At 38.4% G+C, this 13,904-nt stretch overlaps 1 protein-coding gene across 20 annotated transcripts in view; it reads right to left on the bottom strand.

The window, feature by feature from the left end:
* Positions 1 to 13,904, bottom strand: part of EFCAB3 (EF-hand calcium binding domain 3) — a 477,549-nt gene that overhangs the window by 415,762 nt on the left and 47,883 nt on the right. For all 20 annotated transcript variants that reach the window (XR_007147003.1, XM_047833629.1, XM_047833634.1 and 17 more), the window contains 2 exons: positions 10,948 to 11,091; positions 4,256 to 4,327 (listed from right to left, as the gene is read on the bottom strand). Coding sequence is in view for 19 of the 20 variants with exons in the window: in XM_047833629.1 (XP_047689585.1) it covers positions 4,256 to 4,327; positions 10,948 to 11,091 (216 nt within the window). In the remaining variant the exon portion in view is untranslated. The remainder of the gene's footprint in view (positions 1 to 4,255; positions 4,328 to 10,947; positions 11,092 to 13,904) is intronic.

The raw sequence follows: 13,904 nt of genomic DNA, 5'->3' as shown, positions 1-13,904 counted from the left end.
AATGTGAATTCACCTAGCAACAGAGCTTCAAAATGCATGAACCAAAACCTGACAAAACTGAAAGGAGAAATAGACAAATCTACAATTATATTTGGAGACAATGTTCCTTTCTCTATAACAGAACTAGTAAAAAAAATCAGCAAAGATACAGAAGAATGAATAACATGAATTATTATGCATGGGAGTGGGTATGTGATTATTAGTAATATCTATGTCAGAAAAGAAAAATTAATGAAAAAACTTCTACATCAAAGACAAAATTAGAATTCAAAATAAACTTTGAAACGTTCAGGTAATAGTAGCAAATTGAACAGCCTTCAAACACTCCATTTAAACTAAGGAATTTTGGGGATGCCTGGGTGGCCCAGTCAGTTAGGTGTCCAACTTCAGCTCAGGCCATGATCTCGCGGTTTGTGAGTTGGAGCCCCACATCAGGCTCTGTACTAACAGCTTGAAGCCTGGAGCCTGCTTTGGATTCTGTGTCTTCCCCTCTCTCTGCCCTCCCCGGCTCGCTCTTACTCTCTCTCTCTCTCTCTCTCAAAAATAAACTAAAGGAATTTTTAAAACATCACAAATCCATAATAACAAAAAGAAGAGGAAAAGAAACTACTACAATTAAATTTTGGAATCTGGAAAGCTGATGAACTTAGTAGACCTGAAAAGGCTGAACCATAAGGCAGAATGGGGAAAGCCAAGAAGCAACCCAATTCATAACACAAAAACTCCAAAAGCTCATAAATTAGTAGCATTTAGGTACCTCTAAAAGTGAGGGTCAGAGTGAAGCTAAAAAGAAAGAACTGGTTAAAATCCCTTTAAGTAGTAATTTGATACCTAGGGTCTCTTCACACGGCCAGATATTCACTTTTATCCACTGGGCACAGCCAGTTATTGATCTTCTCCTACTCCAGCAGGAAAGTGACCATTCATCAGAAAGGGTTAAACACAAGGTCTGTGGATTATGGAATACTAAACACAATAGAGGGTAGGAGCATTACCTGCAAAACTCGGAGGGAGGCTTACACTGAATAATGGGAACTTCAGTCTTTCGTCTTATTTAACACCTGGAATTCTATGAAGCAAGGCTATACCTCCGGGAAGGATATTCAAAGTTTCTTTGAACACTCTGACCATCTCAAAAGGAAATATACCCTAAAGACAGTCACATTAAGGGTTTTCCAGGCAAATAGCCCAGGCAGACCACCCGATAGCAGGGTTTCTCAATCTCAGCAGTACTGGCATTTTGAGACAGATACTTCTTTATTGAGAGAGCTGTCCTGTGTATTGTAGGATACTCAGAAGCATCCCTGGCCTCTCATCACTTGATGCCAGTAACACAGATTGTGATGACCAAAAATGTCTCCAAATGTTTCCAAATGTTCCTGGGGGAAGGGGAAGTTCAGGGTGGGGGGTGGGGGAAATCTCCAAATCATCTCTGGTTAAGAATCACTATCCTACAGCTCATAATCAGCTAGTTTTGCCCTCAGTCTCAGAGCTTCCAAATAGCTTTTGAGTTCACCATTCTCAAATATGAATAGACAACCAAAGATCACCAGACATCTGAGGAACACTCCTAAAATGAAAAACAAACAGAAAAAAATACCTTGGAGGAGACAGAATATGAATGAAAAAGGAAATCTCGAAAGCACTGCAACAGAAGTTCTTAGTTGCAACAGAAGATACTGTTTGTGGAACAATAGAAATGCCCATGAAATAAGAGGAGGATATTATAATAAAATAACAGAGGGGAAAGAAATTATTGGAAATTTAAAAGTACAAATGAAAAACTAAATAGAAGCATTGGAAGATAAATTTAAGGAACTCTCTCAGAAAACATAACAAAGAGTGGCACCTGGGTGGCTCAGTTAAGCATCCGACTCTTGATTTCAGCCCAGGTCATGATCTCACAGTCGTGAGACTGAGCCCTATGTTGGGTTCTGCGCTGGGTGTGGAGCCTGCTTAAGACTCCCTCTCCTTCTCCCTTTGCCCCTCTCCCACTCCCACTTGTGTAATAAATATAAATAAATAAATAATAAATAAATAAATAAAGCATAACAAAGAGATAAGAGAAAAAGGTTAAAAAAAAAGGAATCATCCCATTATGTCACATATCCAAATATCAAGATTTCCACAGAGACAGAAAAAATAGAGGAAAGGAAATCATCAACAAATTATTTTAATTTTCCAGAATCAAAGGACGCTGTATTCAGCACAATCGTTACAAAGAAACTTCTTTCAAGGAGACTTTCAGAAGACTAGAAAATATCCTATATGCTCGAAAAAAAAAAATCAGTGTCAAAGTCAAGAGTCAGAAAATTTTGCACTTCAATGGCAATACTGAAAACTAGAAAACATAGAAAATTATTTACAATCTAGAATTCTGTACCCAAACTATCAATAAAATACGAAGACAGAATCTGTCATAGGAGGAGAGAAGTGAAAAGTCTCCAGCATGTTAATGAAGAAAGATCTCAAGATGACAGTTGCACACAAAATGTAGAGGGCAACAAATTCATACTGGAGAACATCAAAATACTCTAAAGATTTCTTCAAGAAGACAAAACTACTAGAACACCTTGTGCAGACAAACTTACGAAGAGGATATTTAGACAGTTGGCAGAGTTTAAGCTTCAATCAGTAATATATATACTTTTTTTTAAACCAAGCAAATAAGTAAGTAAGACAACTCAAAGAGGGAAAAGTTGTACATAAAGAGAAAGTAGCCACAAGATACTTACATGTGGCTCAGCAGTGAATACTGTGTACATAAATATATTAACATAAATACAGAATTAAAACTTACTCAATTACCCTATGACTATATTAGGAGGATGGATAGGCATGGGAAGTGGATGTGGTGGGGACAGGGAAAATGAAACAGAGCTAAATCCTTATTTTTCATATTAGGGAGTTTACTAGGTCTAACCAAAATTAAAAAAAAATCAACAAGAAGCAATACAAACATGTTATTTACAGTCATGAAGACAAATATCAGGTAATCAGCTAAAATGTTTGCCTCTGGAGAAACTAAGGAAAGGATCAGGCAAGAGGCTGCTCTATTTGTAGCAAGTTTATTAGAACTATATAATTCTTTTTTTTAAATCTTTTTTAATCTTTATTTATTTTTGAGAGAGGCAGAGACAGACTGTGAGCAGGGGAGGAAGAGAGAGAGAGGGAGACACAGAATCCGAAGCAGGCTCCAGGCTCTGAGCTGTCAGCACAGAGCTCAATGCGGGGCTCAAACTCACGAACCGTGAGATCACGACCTGAGCTGAAGTCAGACGCTCAACCAACTGAGCCAAATTGAGCTTAAAATTATACACATAGATAATCTTGACCAAAGGATGTCCGGACAGAGAAAGAAAAGGGAGTGACACCATGTGCAACAGGAAGAGATTTTTAAAAACGTACTTAATGAAGAAAAACAAAACTAATCATGAATGATACTGAATAATATACTAAAAACAATTTTTTAAAAATGTTTTAATGTTTATTTATTTTTGAGAGAGACAAAGCACAAGCAGGGGAGGGTCAGAGAGAGAAAGGGAGACACAGAATCTGCCTCAGCCTCCAGGCTCTGAGCAGTCAGCACAGAGCCTGATGAGGGGCTTGAGCTCATGGACCATGAGATCATGACCTGAGCCGAATTTGGACATTTAACTGACTGAGCCACTCAGGCACCCCTATATTAAAAATTTTTAACTGTCAATGTCAGGATGTCAGAATGACCCACAAGTTGCAAATTACGGGTTTTTTTCTTAGTGTTATTATTTTGTTTTAAAGTTGACTTCATGTTGCAAAATATTAAGGGAAAGAGAAAAGAAAATTATGGTAGTTACATAATCAATACTGATTAGGTATGTTTAGGATTTAAACTTTTATCTAAAGAGTTAGAGTAATGGGGGGGGTGGTGCACATGGGTGGCTCGGTCGGTTAAGCGTCCAACTTCAGCTCATGTCGTGATCTCGCAGTGTGTGAGTTCGAGCCCCGCGTTGGGCTCTGTGCTGACAGCTCAGAGCCTGGAGCCTGTTTTGGATTCTGTGTCTCCCCCTCTCTTTCTGCCCCTCCCCCGCTCACGCTCTGTCTCTCTTGCTCTCAAAAAGTAAATAATACATTAAAAAAAAATTTTTAAAGAGTTAGAGTCATGGGGTCAGAGAAGGCTTTCAGAGTCCATATGATAAAACCTACAAATTAGGATTTAATTTAAAGGCAACTTATTTATAAATAATACTTGCTGTAGCAATGAGAGCTCACTTACAAAAATCTTCATACTGGTGCTGGAGTTCATCCAAAATAAATAGAATATCTCTAATATCCACCATGTGGTTACCTGTAATAGAAAGAGTAAGTTCAAGTACTGTTATTTCTTTTTTGAACACAAATCTAGTTTCCATCCCATTCTAATACAAAAACAGCACAGAGATGTGTGAAAGTAGGAACAGAGGTTGTGAATAATATCTAGAATTGTTAATAGCTCAGTACACACTGAAACATAAAAGACCATTATTTTCTTTTTCCCTTAATAAAAGAGTTTCCCATCAAAAGAAATTAGTCACATTTTAAGCTCCACAGCTAGGTAATCAGGTTAATATTTCATTCATTTAATAAATAGTGTTTTGAGAATTTACTATAGGTAGAATTTCAAGTTTTAGCTCTTTTGTCTTTCTCACTGGATTGTGAGCTCTTCAAGAGTACAGGATGTCATTTGTTTCCCCAATGCCTAGCAAATTATATACTTCCTAGCACTTAAAAACTAGTTTTTTTGAGGGGCACCTGAGTGGCTCAGTCAGTTGAGTGTTTGACTCTTAATTGGGGCTCAGGTCATGATCTCAGAGTTCATGGGTTCGAGCCCCACGTTGGGCTCTGCGCTGACAGTGCAGAGCCTGCTTGGGATTCTCTCTTTCCCTCTCTCTCTGCCTCTCTCCCACTTGCACTGTCTCTCTCTCAAAATAAATAAATAAACTTTAAAAAATTTATTTTTTAAAAATTATTTTTGATAAAACAGGGAGGGGGACAAAACATAAGAGACTTGTAAATATGGAGAACAAATTGAGGGTTACTGGAGAGGTTGTGGGAGAGAGGGTGGGCTAAATGGGTAAGGGGCACTAAGAAATCTACTCTGGAAGTAATTGTTGCACTATATACTAACTAATTTGGACGTAAATTTAAAAAAATAAAATTAAAAAAATATTTTTGAATGAATAAATATACTAAAGGCTGTAAAGAATCATGCAATGTCTACATTGTGGATAGCAGTAAACCATTTACTTAGCGTCTTACACATGTACAGCACTCCCATAATTATAACTTCCTACCATTCCTGCCCTTGCCTCTGTCTAAAACCATTTTCCTTCTTGGACAGTGTATGACGGAGAATGGGGTCAGAGACAGTCACCTCAAATAATGTTGTTCCAATTGGACACCCAATAGTTCTTGCCTCCAAATGTCTGGCTTCGCTTGACATCCAAGGTGAGAAAGACCAGGTGTTGACTTACCTACTTATAAAAATACTAGGTTTGTTCTTCAGCCTATGCCTAAAAAATCAACTATTCAGTTATAAGCATAAGCAAAGACCCTGAAAAGAAGATGCCAGTTTTTAAAGTGCCTTTTGAGTCCAAGAATTATTATATACACTATGGTTTTGGTGTTGGGTAAGATTGATTCATTCTGCTTCTTTGAAAATTGGTAAGCTATGTCAGGTCCAGGACTTTAAATCACTGCAAAGCAAGTAAGTATTTGACCCAACCAAAGAAGTGCTAGACCAATTGATGTTAAGTTGTCTTCTGATTAGAACTGCTTCTTACATTCTGGGTTTTTTTTAAATTATTTTTAATGTTTATTTATTTTTGAGAGAGACAGAGACAGAATGCAAGTGGGTTGGGGCAGAGAGAGGGGGAGACACAGAATCTGAAGCAGGTTCCAGGCTCTGAGCTGTCAGCAAAGAGCCTGACGTGGGGCTCGAACTCACGAGCCACGAGATCATGACCTGAGCCAAAGTTGGACGCTTAACCGACCGAGCCACCCAGCCGCCACTCTTACATTCTGTTTTTTTATTTTCTTGGTATTTATTCTCATTCTGTTCTTGATTGTGGTTCTAACACCCCAGTGAACTTCTGGAACTTTTGTAGATAGAGTCCATATCCCAAGTTCTTAGATCAAAGCATAAGTCCTAAAATAATTCAAGGCTTCAGCCCTCAAACTCCTGAATTTGATCAGTGAAAAGTATTCTGTTGGATCATCCATAAAGTAATCCAATGGAGAAGGCTGTATTGTTTATATCTGGTCTCTACTTAAAGAACTCCCCTTTCTGGAAAGAGGTCCAACATTGACCAGTGAGCATGCAGTAGCCAACCATTTACAGATTTACTAGCCCTCACTCAAATTTATTCCTTCTTCTATGCAATGACAAATACTTCTCACACACCTCTAAGACAAATACTATCCATTTATATAGTCTCTGGTGGCCAAATAAGCATTACAGAATCTGAAATTACTATTTTGACCCCTATCTAGCTTATCAAAACCTCAATGAATAATTCCTGGTTGAGACTGAGACAATCAGTATAGTTACAGGTAGCATTTACTTCATAAGAGAAGTTCAAAACAGCTTCCCACACTTAACATTTGTCCTTCTGGAGGAAGCTCATATTGGAACTTTCCTTTCCATTCAACCTGGAAAATGTAACTATCTAATGTGAAAAAAAAAGTATCCTCATCATCAAAGTCATATTCAAGGCAACATTACTTTGAAGGTGTTAAATGACTATTAACACATTTCCATAATCTCCACAATAGCTCCACAATATCAAAGACCTTCTCATCAAAAATTGTGCTAGTTACTACTTTTCACCCAGTTCAATTACTAGATCGGTAAATACCACGAGAGAAAAAACTACCGCACCAATATCCTATCTCAGAAACCAAACTACCAGAACTGTCATCAAGTGATTTTCCATATTCCTCTTGCCAGATCTTAATGAAGCAAATGCTTGTTGGACTTCCTTGCAAATTCCAGCGGCATTCCTCTTCATCATGCATACTCATGAAGATATTCTCCATGTTATCAGTATTGCTCCAAAAAACCAAACCAAATACAAAAGCAAGATGTTAAAACAGTACCTATACCAGGGTGCTACGACTTCTACTAGCGGGATAACTGACTTATATCACTCCTTACTTCAAAATTCTGTTACAGAAGAATCCATATCTCCTACCGGGGTAACCCAAAACTTCTGGCATTCTGAGGGTGTCCTTTCCTTTAATGTTTAAGTAAAATAGCCCCGACCCCACACCATACATTATATGAACAGCAATCAATACTTCCTCCAAAATTTGAAGATTCCTGAGTGTTTTATACTCTGGCGGTTGATTTTCGTTTTGTTTTCTATTCCCGTGGACTCCTGATCTCTCTCACATTATCACATCCTATAGGTGCTATCTTCTCTCCACCCCAAGCCTACCTAACACAGAACCTACAGACCTTTTTCCTTGAAATCCACCCACCACATGACTAACACAAGGCTATTGTATATAACCAACTCTTACTAGATAACTTGAAATTAATGAGAGTAAGGGATTTCTTTATAGCACAGCAAGCACTACATAGTACTGTCCTAGAGTTCTACAGCCACTCTCTATTGATTGCTAGACCCCCATCCACTCTCAGGTTCCCTCAGTGTTCCTCTTCCAGCTGCCGATTAGCCACTGTTGTATTCTAAGTTCCTGTTGTTTTCTTATATAGAGTACTTTACCTTACCTTTTTGCTCAAACTAGGTATCTCCCAATAGGCTTTAGCTCTCATAATCAAACATACCTGTTAAAATGATTTTCCTAGTCAAAAGACAAGGACCTCCCCTATGAGGAATTTTACCTTAAGTCACAACCAGGTTATTAAAAATGACAAAATGAGGGCGCCTGGGTGGCGCAGTCGGTTAAGCGTCCGACTTCAGCCAGGTCACGATCTCACGGTCCGTGAGTTCGAGCCCCGCGTCAGGCTCTGGGCTGATGGCTCAGAGCCTGGAGCCTGTTTCCGATTCTGTGTCTCCCTCTCTCTCTGCCCCTCCCCCGTTCATGCTCTGTCTCTCTCTGTCCCAAAAATAAATAAACGTTGGGAAAAAAAATTTTTTAAAAAAATGACAAAATGAAAAAATCTTATTCTCTCTGGTTGGAGGAGATGGAGTGAAGGGTGAGACTTATTAATTCATTCAACATATATTTGTTGAGCAGTTAATATGTGCCATAAGCACTGTATGGAGTACTGAGGATACAATATTGAGCAAAAATACACATGATATCTGCTTTCTTGGTATTTCGTCTTATCTGAGATACAGATCTTCACAAAACAATAAGAAATAGGGGTACCTGGGTGGCTCAGTCGGTTGGGCATCTGATTTTGGCTCAGGTCGTGATCTCGTGGTTTGTGAGTTCGAGCCCCGCATTGGGCTCTGTGCTGACAGCTCAGAGCCTGGACCCTGCTTCAGATTCTGTGTCTTCCTCTCTCTCCTTGCCTCTCCCTCACTCACACTCTATTTCTCTCTCTCAAAAATAAACATTGAAAAACTTTTTTAAAATATATAAGAAATAAAAGTTGCAACTGTGATTAGTGCTGTGAGAGTGTATGAGACCTTGACCTAGTCAGAAAAGTCATGGAAGCATCCTTAAAGAATAGAGTTGAGTTTAGATACAAAGTATAAGTAGTAATTCACTAGGAGGGGAAGAATGCTCCAGGAAAAGAAAAGAATATATGTAAAGGCTATGGCAGGAGGAAGCCTGGTATATAACTGAAACTCTAAGAAGGCACAGTAAGCAAAGCAGAATGTGGTCTGATATGAAGCTGGAGATCTAAGGTAAAGGCCAGACATTGTAAGTCCTTGTACGTGACCTTAAAGGGCTCTTCATCCCAAGAGGTATTATTAGAGTTTATGCAAGGAGGTAACATGATCAGATGTGTGGGTTTTTTTATTTTTTTATTATGTTTATTTATTTTTGAGAGGGGAGGAGGGGCAGAGAGAGAGAGGGAGACAGAATCCGAAGCAGGCTCCAGGCTCCGAACTGTCAACACAGAGCCCAACGTGGGGCTTGAAACCACAAGCCTGAGATCGTAACTTGAGCCAAAGTCGGACACTTAACTGACTGAGCCACCCAGGCGCCCCACAGATGTGTGTTTTGAAAAGATCAGTCTGTCCGTAGTGTTAAGGGGCATAAGACTGGGTGTGGGTGGGGGCACCTGGGTGGCTCAGTCGGTTGAGCGTCTGACTTCGGCTCAGGTCATGATCTCACAGCTCGTGAGTTCAAGCCCCCCGTTGGGCTCTTTGCTGACAGCTCAGAGCCTGGAGCCTGCTTCGGATTCTCCCTCTCTCTCTGCCCCTAACCCACTCGCATTCTGTCTCTGTCCCTCTCAAAAATAAACAAACATTAAAAAAAAAAAAAAAAAAAAAAGACTGGATGTGGGTGGACTTGTTAGGATGAACAGTGATGGTCCTAAGGAAAAATTATGGTAACTTGGACTAAGGTAATGGTGGAAAATAGAGAGATTTAAGAGATATCTAGAAGTTTAAAATAATAGTAATTCACAACGGTTGCATGAGGAGAACAGAGAAAACAGAGTTGCCAAGGATAATTCCCAGGTTTCTGCTTCCTATTTCTTGAGACTATTCTAGTGCCAATAGGTTCTATTTAATTCCTACAACAATCTATGATATCAGCATAATTTTTCAGTCTAGCTCCCCAAGTACAAAGCCTGGAAATCCAGACCAGAATTCCATAAGCCAAAAAAAAAAAAAAAAGCCACAGTGGTTTCATATGTAATTTCTGTTGCTTCTGGTAGAGCATGCCCTAAAGGTTATTTAATAATATGACTTGAGATTAAGCTTTAAAATCCCTCTTTTATGGGCATCTTTATGCTCTAGAACATCCCTCCACTTACGTCTATCAACCCAGAACTCACCATAAATGACTACCTACTAAAATTCATGCAGCCTGGTTCTATCTTCACACCACATCCCAGCCACCAAAGACCCCCTAAAAGCCACCACTGACAAATGACAAAAACCTGTGGAAGCCCATGGAAAAGGATGCCATGTCTGATAATGTTCCTGCCATATTTACACAAACTGTTCCCTCAGTCTAAAATGTCTTTCGTTACCACCTTCATTACCACCTTCAACCAACTAACCCCTATTGATCCTTCAAGATTTAGCTCAGACATCACATCCTCTGATGATCTTTCCCTGGTGTTTCCAGTATACATTTGCAGCCTAACTACATTCTATAACAGTATTTGCTATACAACACTATAATTTTCATTTTATTTGACTCTTTCCACACTAGAATGTGAACTCCTTTGGAAAAAGAAATGTGTTCTATTCATCTCTGTATCACCTTGCATAGTTCCAAGCACAGTAGATATTAAATGACTATCTGACTCATTAAATACATGGATAATCAATGAATCAATCATTTATCATTCCATTATTATCAGACACCCCCTGGTGACATATAAACATATAATACAAAACATCTGCTAAATATATCCATAATGTTTTTTAAAAAATCTACATTTTGCAAAGAGTAACTGAATAGCATGAGAAGATTGTGTAATCAAAGCTATCTAATAAAGTTAAAAATTCAAGAAATTTAGGTCTCCTAGTTTGTGAAGCCAATGCCCTTGACATTAAAGAAACCATCTCTCCACAAACAAGAAATGGAAAAGAGAGGAAAGTTTGAAAAGAAAATAAATACATTTTTCTCTTAGATTTTTATCAAACATACCAAAATCTAATAATTTTAGAAATTTCTCATTTAATTTTTCTAGACTATCTCTTACCACAGACACCAGTAAGCAATGTTGATAGGTGGCAAGAGGTAAGAATCAAGAAGGAGAGATAAAGGATGAATCAGAACACTGATATCCAAGAAAGATATATTTACATAGTAATTCAAATAACTCACTGTCTATACTAGCATGTTTTATCACTTCCTGAAAAGTTTCAGGAATTACAGGAATATCCATGCTATCCAAAACAGCAGCCAGTTCATCAGTCGCAACTCGACCACTTTTTATCCTACAGAAAATCTTCAAGGCATTCTGGAATGCTGCAAAAATATAATAAACAAAGAAGTTATTTTATCATGAGAATCAACAGCTTTTCTTGGAGGGGCTGATTTTGTGTCAGTAGCCTACCAGGGTACAATACCTTTACATAGGCATAGGGTTTTCTAAAAATTTACCTGCAAGTAGGCATTTGCCCAATTCTGACCACATTCCTAATATAAAATGTAATTTTTGCTATTATCACTACTGATACAATATTAGCAAAGATAGGTGCTATTTATTGAATGCTATTTATATGCCAAACATTGTGCTAAAAGCTATAGGCATTGTGCTAAAAGCTCTGGATTATCTCATTATACTATATTCACCGCTTAGTTAAGCCTTGTAACTAAAATAATTTCATATCTATCAGTGGTATAATCTATAATAGCAAGGCAGCTTAATCTAAAATTTGAGGGCATCATTAATTGTTTTAAAATGTAATTTAGAAAAAATAGTGTAAAAGAAAGAACAGATGCAAAATTTCTCTTCAGATTTTTTTATATTACAAAGAGTTTAGCAATGGTTTAACCACTATTTAAAGGTCTTCTATTTCTCCATAGAAACTTCATTTTCTTATGCTAACAGTCCTTAACATCAAAAATGAATTGGAAAGATTTGCAACAATATGGATAGAACTAGAGTGTATTGTGTAAGTGAAATAAGTCAGTTAGAAGAAGACAAATATGTTTTCACTCATATATGGAATTTAAAAAACACAACAGATGAACATAGGGGAAGGAAGGGAAAAATAAGATAAAAACAATAAGAGACTCTTAAATACAGAGAACAAACTGAGGGGTGCTGGAGGGGAGGTGGGTAGGGGGATGGGCTAAATGGGGGAGGGGTATTAAGGAGGGCACTTGTTGGGATGAGCACTGGGTATTATATGTAAGTGATGAATCAGTGGGTTCTACTCCTGAAACCAATACTACACTGTATGTTAACTAATTTGAATTTAAATAAATAATTTTTTAAAAATGAATTGGAAAGAACACAGCTAAATGAAAATATTCATATTAATGAAAGAATTTTCCCTAAACAGATGTCCTCCTTAAAATCTAAACAGATTGATACCTGTGTCCTAATGCTAAATTTAAGTGATCCTCAGACTACCGCACCCCTTAATTTGATAAGGAAACACAATTCCCATAATCTACTTCAGAGAGCGAATCACTTTTTGTCAGACTACATTTTCTCGGAATTCAGGATATAACGAGCCTACTGATCCACAAGTTCTTAGATTTGCACAGTCATGGAGGAAGAACTGGGCATTATTCACTCATCCAACCAACCAGTTCTTATTGATCAGGCGAGCAAAAGTAGCAGAGGAAGGACCTCTGAGAATCCTCTCCTCCATAAAGGCTGTGAGAACACGGACGCAAACTGTCAGAATCAACTTTTTTCAAAACTCTGGCTATAAATCAAAGGCTTAGAGTCATCCAAAGAGTGTTTTCTTTCAGAAAAACGGCTGACCCTCAGTAATAGTGAGCTTTGTGGCATTTTAGCTTGCCATTATTCCCATCTTACCATCCCAGCTTCCCAGGAGCCTTGAAGACTAAGAGCCTACCCTCATGATGAAAAACAGCAGCCTGACAGCCAATGGAGAAGAATGAGTTTGGAACTTCTTCAAAGCCCCATTCTCTAAGAACTGTCATTATTAGACCTGTCTTGTGGCTCTCTGGAAGACCCTACTTGCCAAGCTGCCTTATTTGACCGGACTCAAAGCTTGCCCAAGGCAAAGAGTCTTTTCCCTGGAAGTACTCCTCAAACACAATCAGAGGCAATTAGTTAACATTGTAACTGTCTGAAGTGGTGGGTAATAGTTGGAGCAAGCACCGGATGTTACATGTAAATGATGAAGCACTAAATTCCACTCCTGAAACCAGTATTATACTATATACTAACTAATTAGTTTAAGTAAAAACTTGAGACAAATGAACAAAAACCAGTCAGATTCAGGAGCCCTGCTCTTAAATGCTATTGCTGCTCTTCCAATGACATACTAATATTTTTTAAGATTAAAAAAAAATTTTTTTTTTGGAGAGAGAGAAAGAACAGGGGAGAGGGGCAGAGGGAGGGAGGGACGGACGGAGGGAGGGAGGGAGGGAGGGAGGGAGGGAGGGAGAGAGAGAGAGAGAGAGAGAGAGAGAGAGAGAGAGAGAATCCCAAGCAGGCTCCATGCTCAATGTGGAGCTTGACTTGGGGCTTGATCCCACAACCCTGGGATTGTGACCTGAGCCAAAATCAAGAGTTAGATACTCCACTGACTAAGACACCCAGGGGCCCCGACACAATGATTTTTAAAAATCAAATAAACCCACAACTGTACAAAGAAGAAAGATAAAAGCAACACAAATTTCCCATTAAGGGCATGCAAAAAATGATGCATTTTGATTAATATCCTACTTGGATACCTTTCTATGTCTCTTTACGTTCATCAATGATTGTCAACAATTTCACTCAATTAAAACAGTACATATAGTATACTGCCTTTTCACTAAAAATATGCCATGGACCTATTTACAAGTCAATAAATGTAGATTCATGCCATTAAAAAAAAACAATTGGGGCAAATAATAGGCTAGCAAACAAGCGTAAAAGGAAAATCTGGGAAATGAGATGTCTTTGAAAAGTTCCAGCATATTCCTGAGCATCTAGATGGCCACACACATAAACAGGTCTGTACCCAGGAAAACCAGAGTAGGTTCTGAACTCTCAGGTCTGGCTTATGTTGAGAATATACACACGCAGGAAGTGAAGGCTAAGGAAGAGTTGAAAACTATCTGTCTGAGTGTTTAAGGCATGCCCCAAT

Source organism: Prionailurus viverrinus, chromosome E1 (assembly GCF_022837055.1).
Source record: "Prionailurus viverrinus isolate Anna chromosome E1, UM_Priviv_1.0, whole genome shotgun sequence".
In the NCBI taxonomy this organism is placed as follows: Eukaryota; Metazoa; Chordata; class Mammalia; order Carnivora; family Felidae; genus Prionailurus; species Prionailurus viverrinus.
The sequence above is the reverse complement of the archived record's forward strand: the minus strand, read 5'-3'. Positions and strand labels throughout refer to the sequence as shown.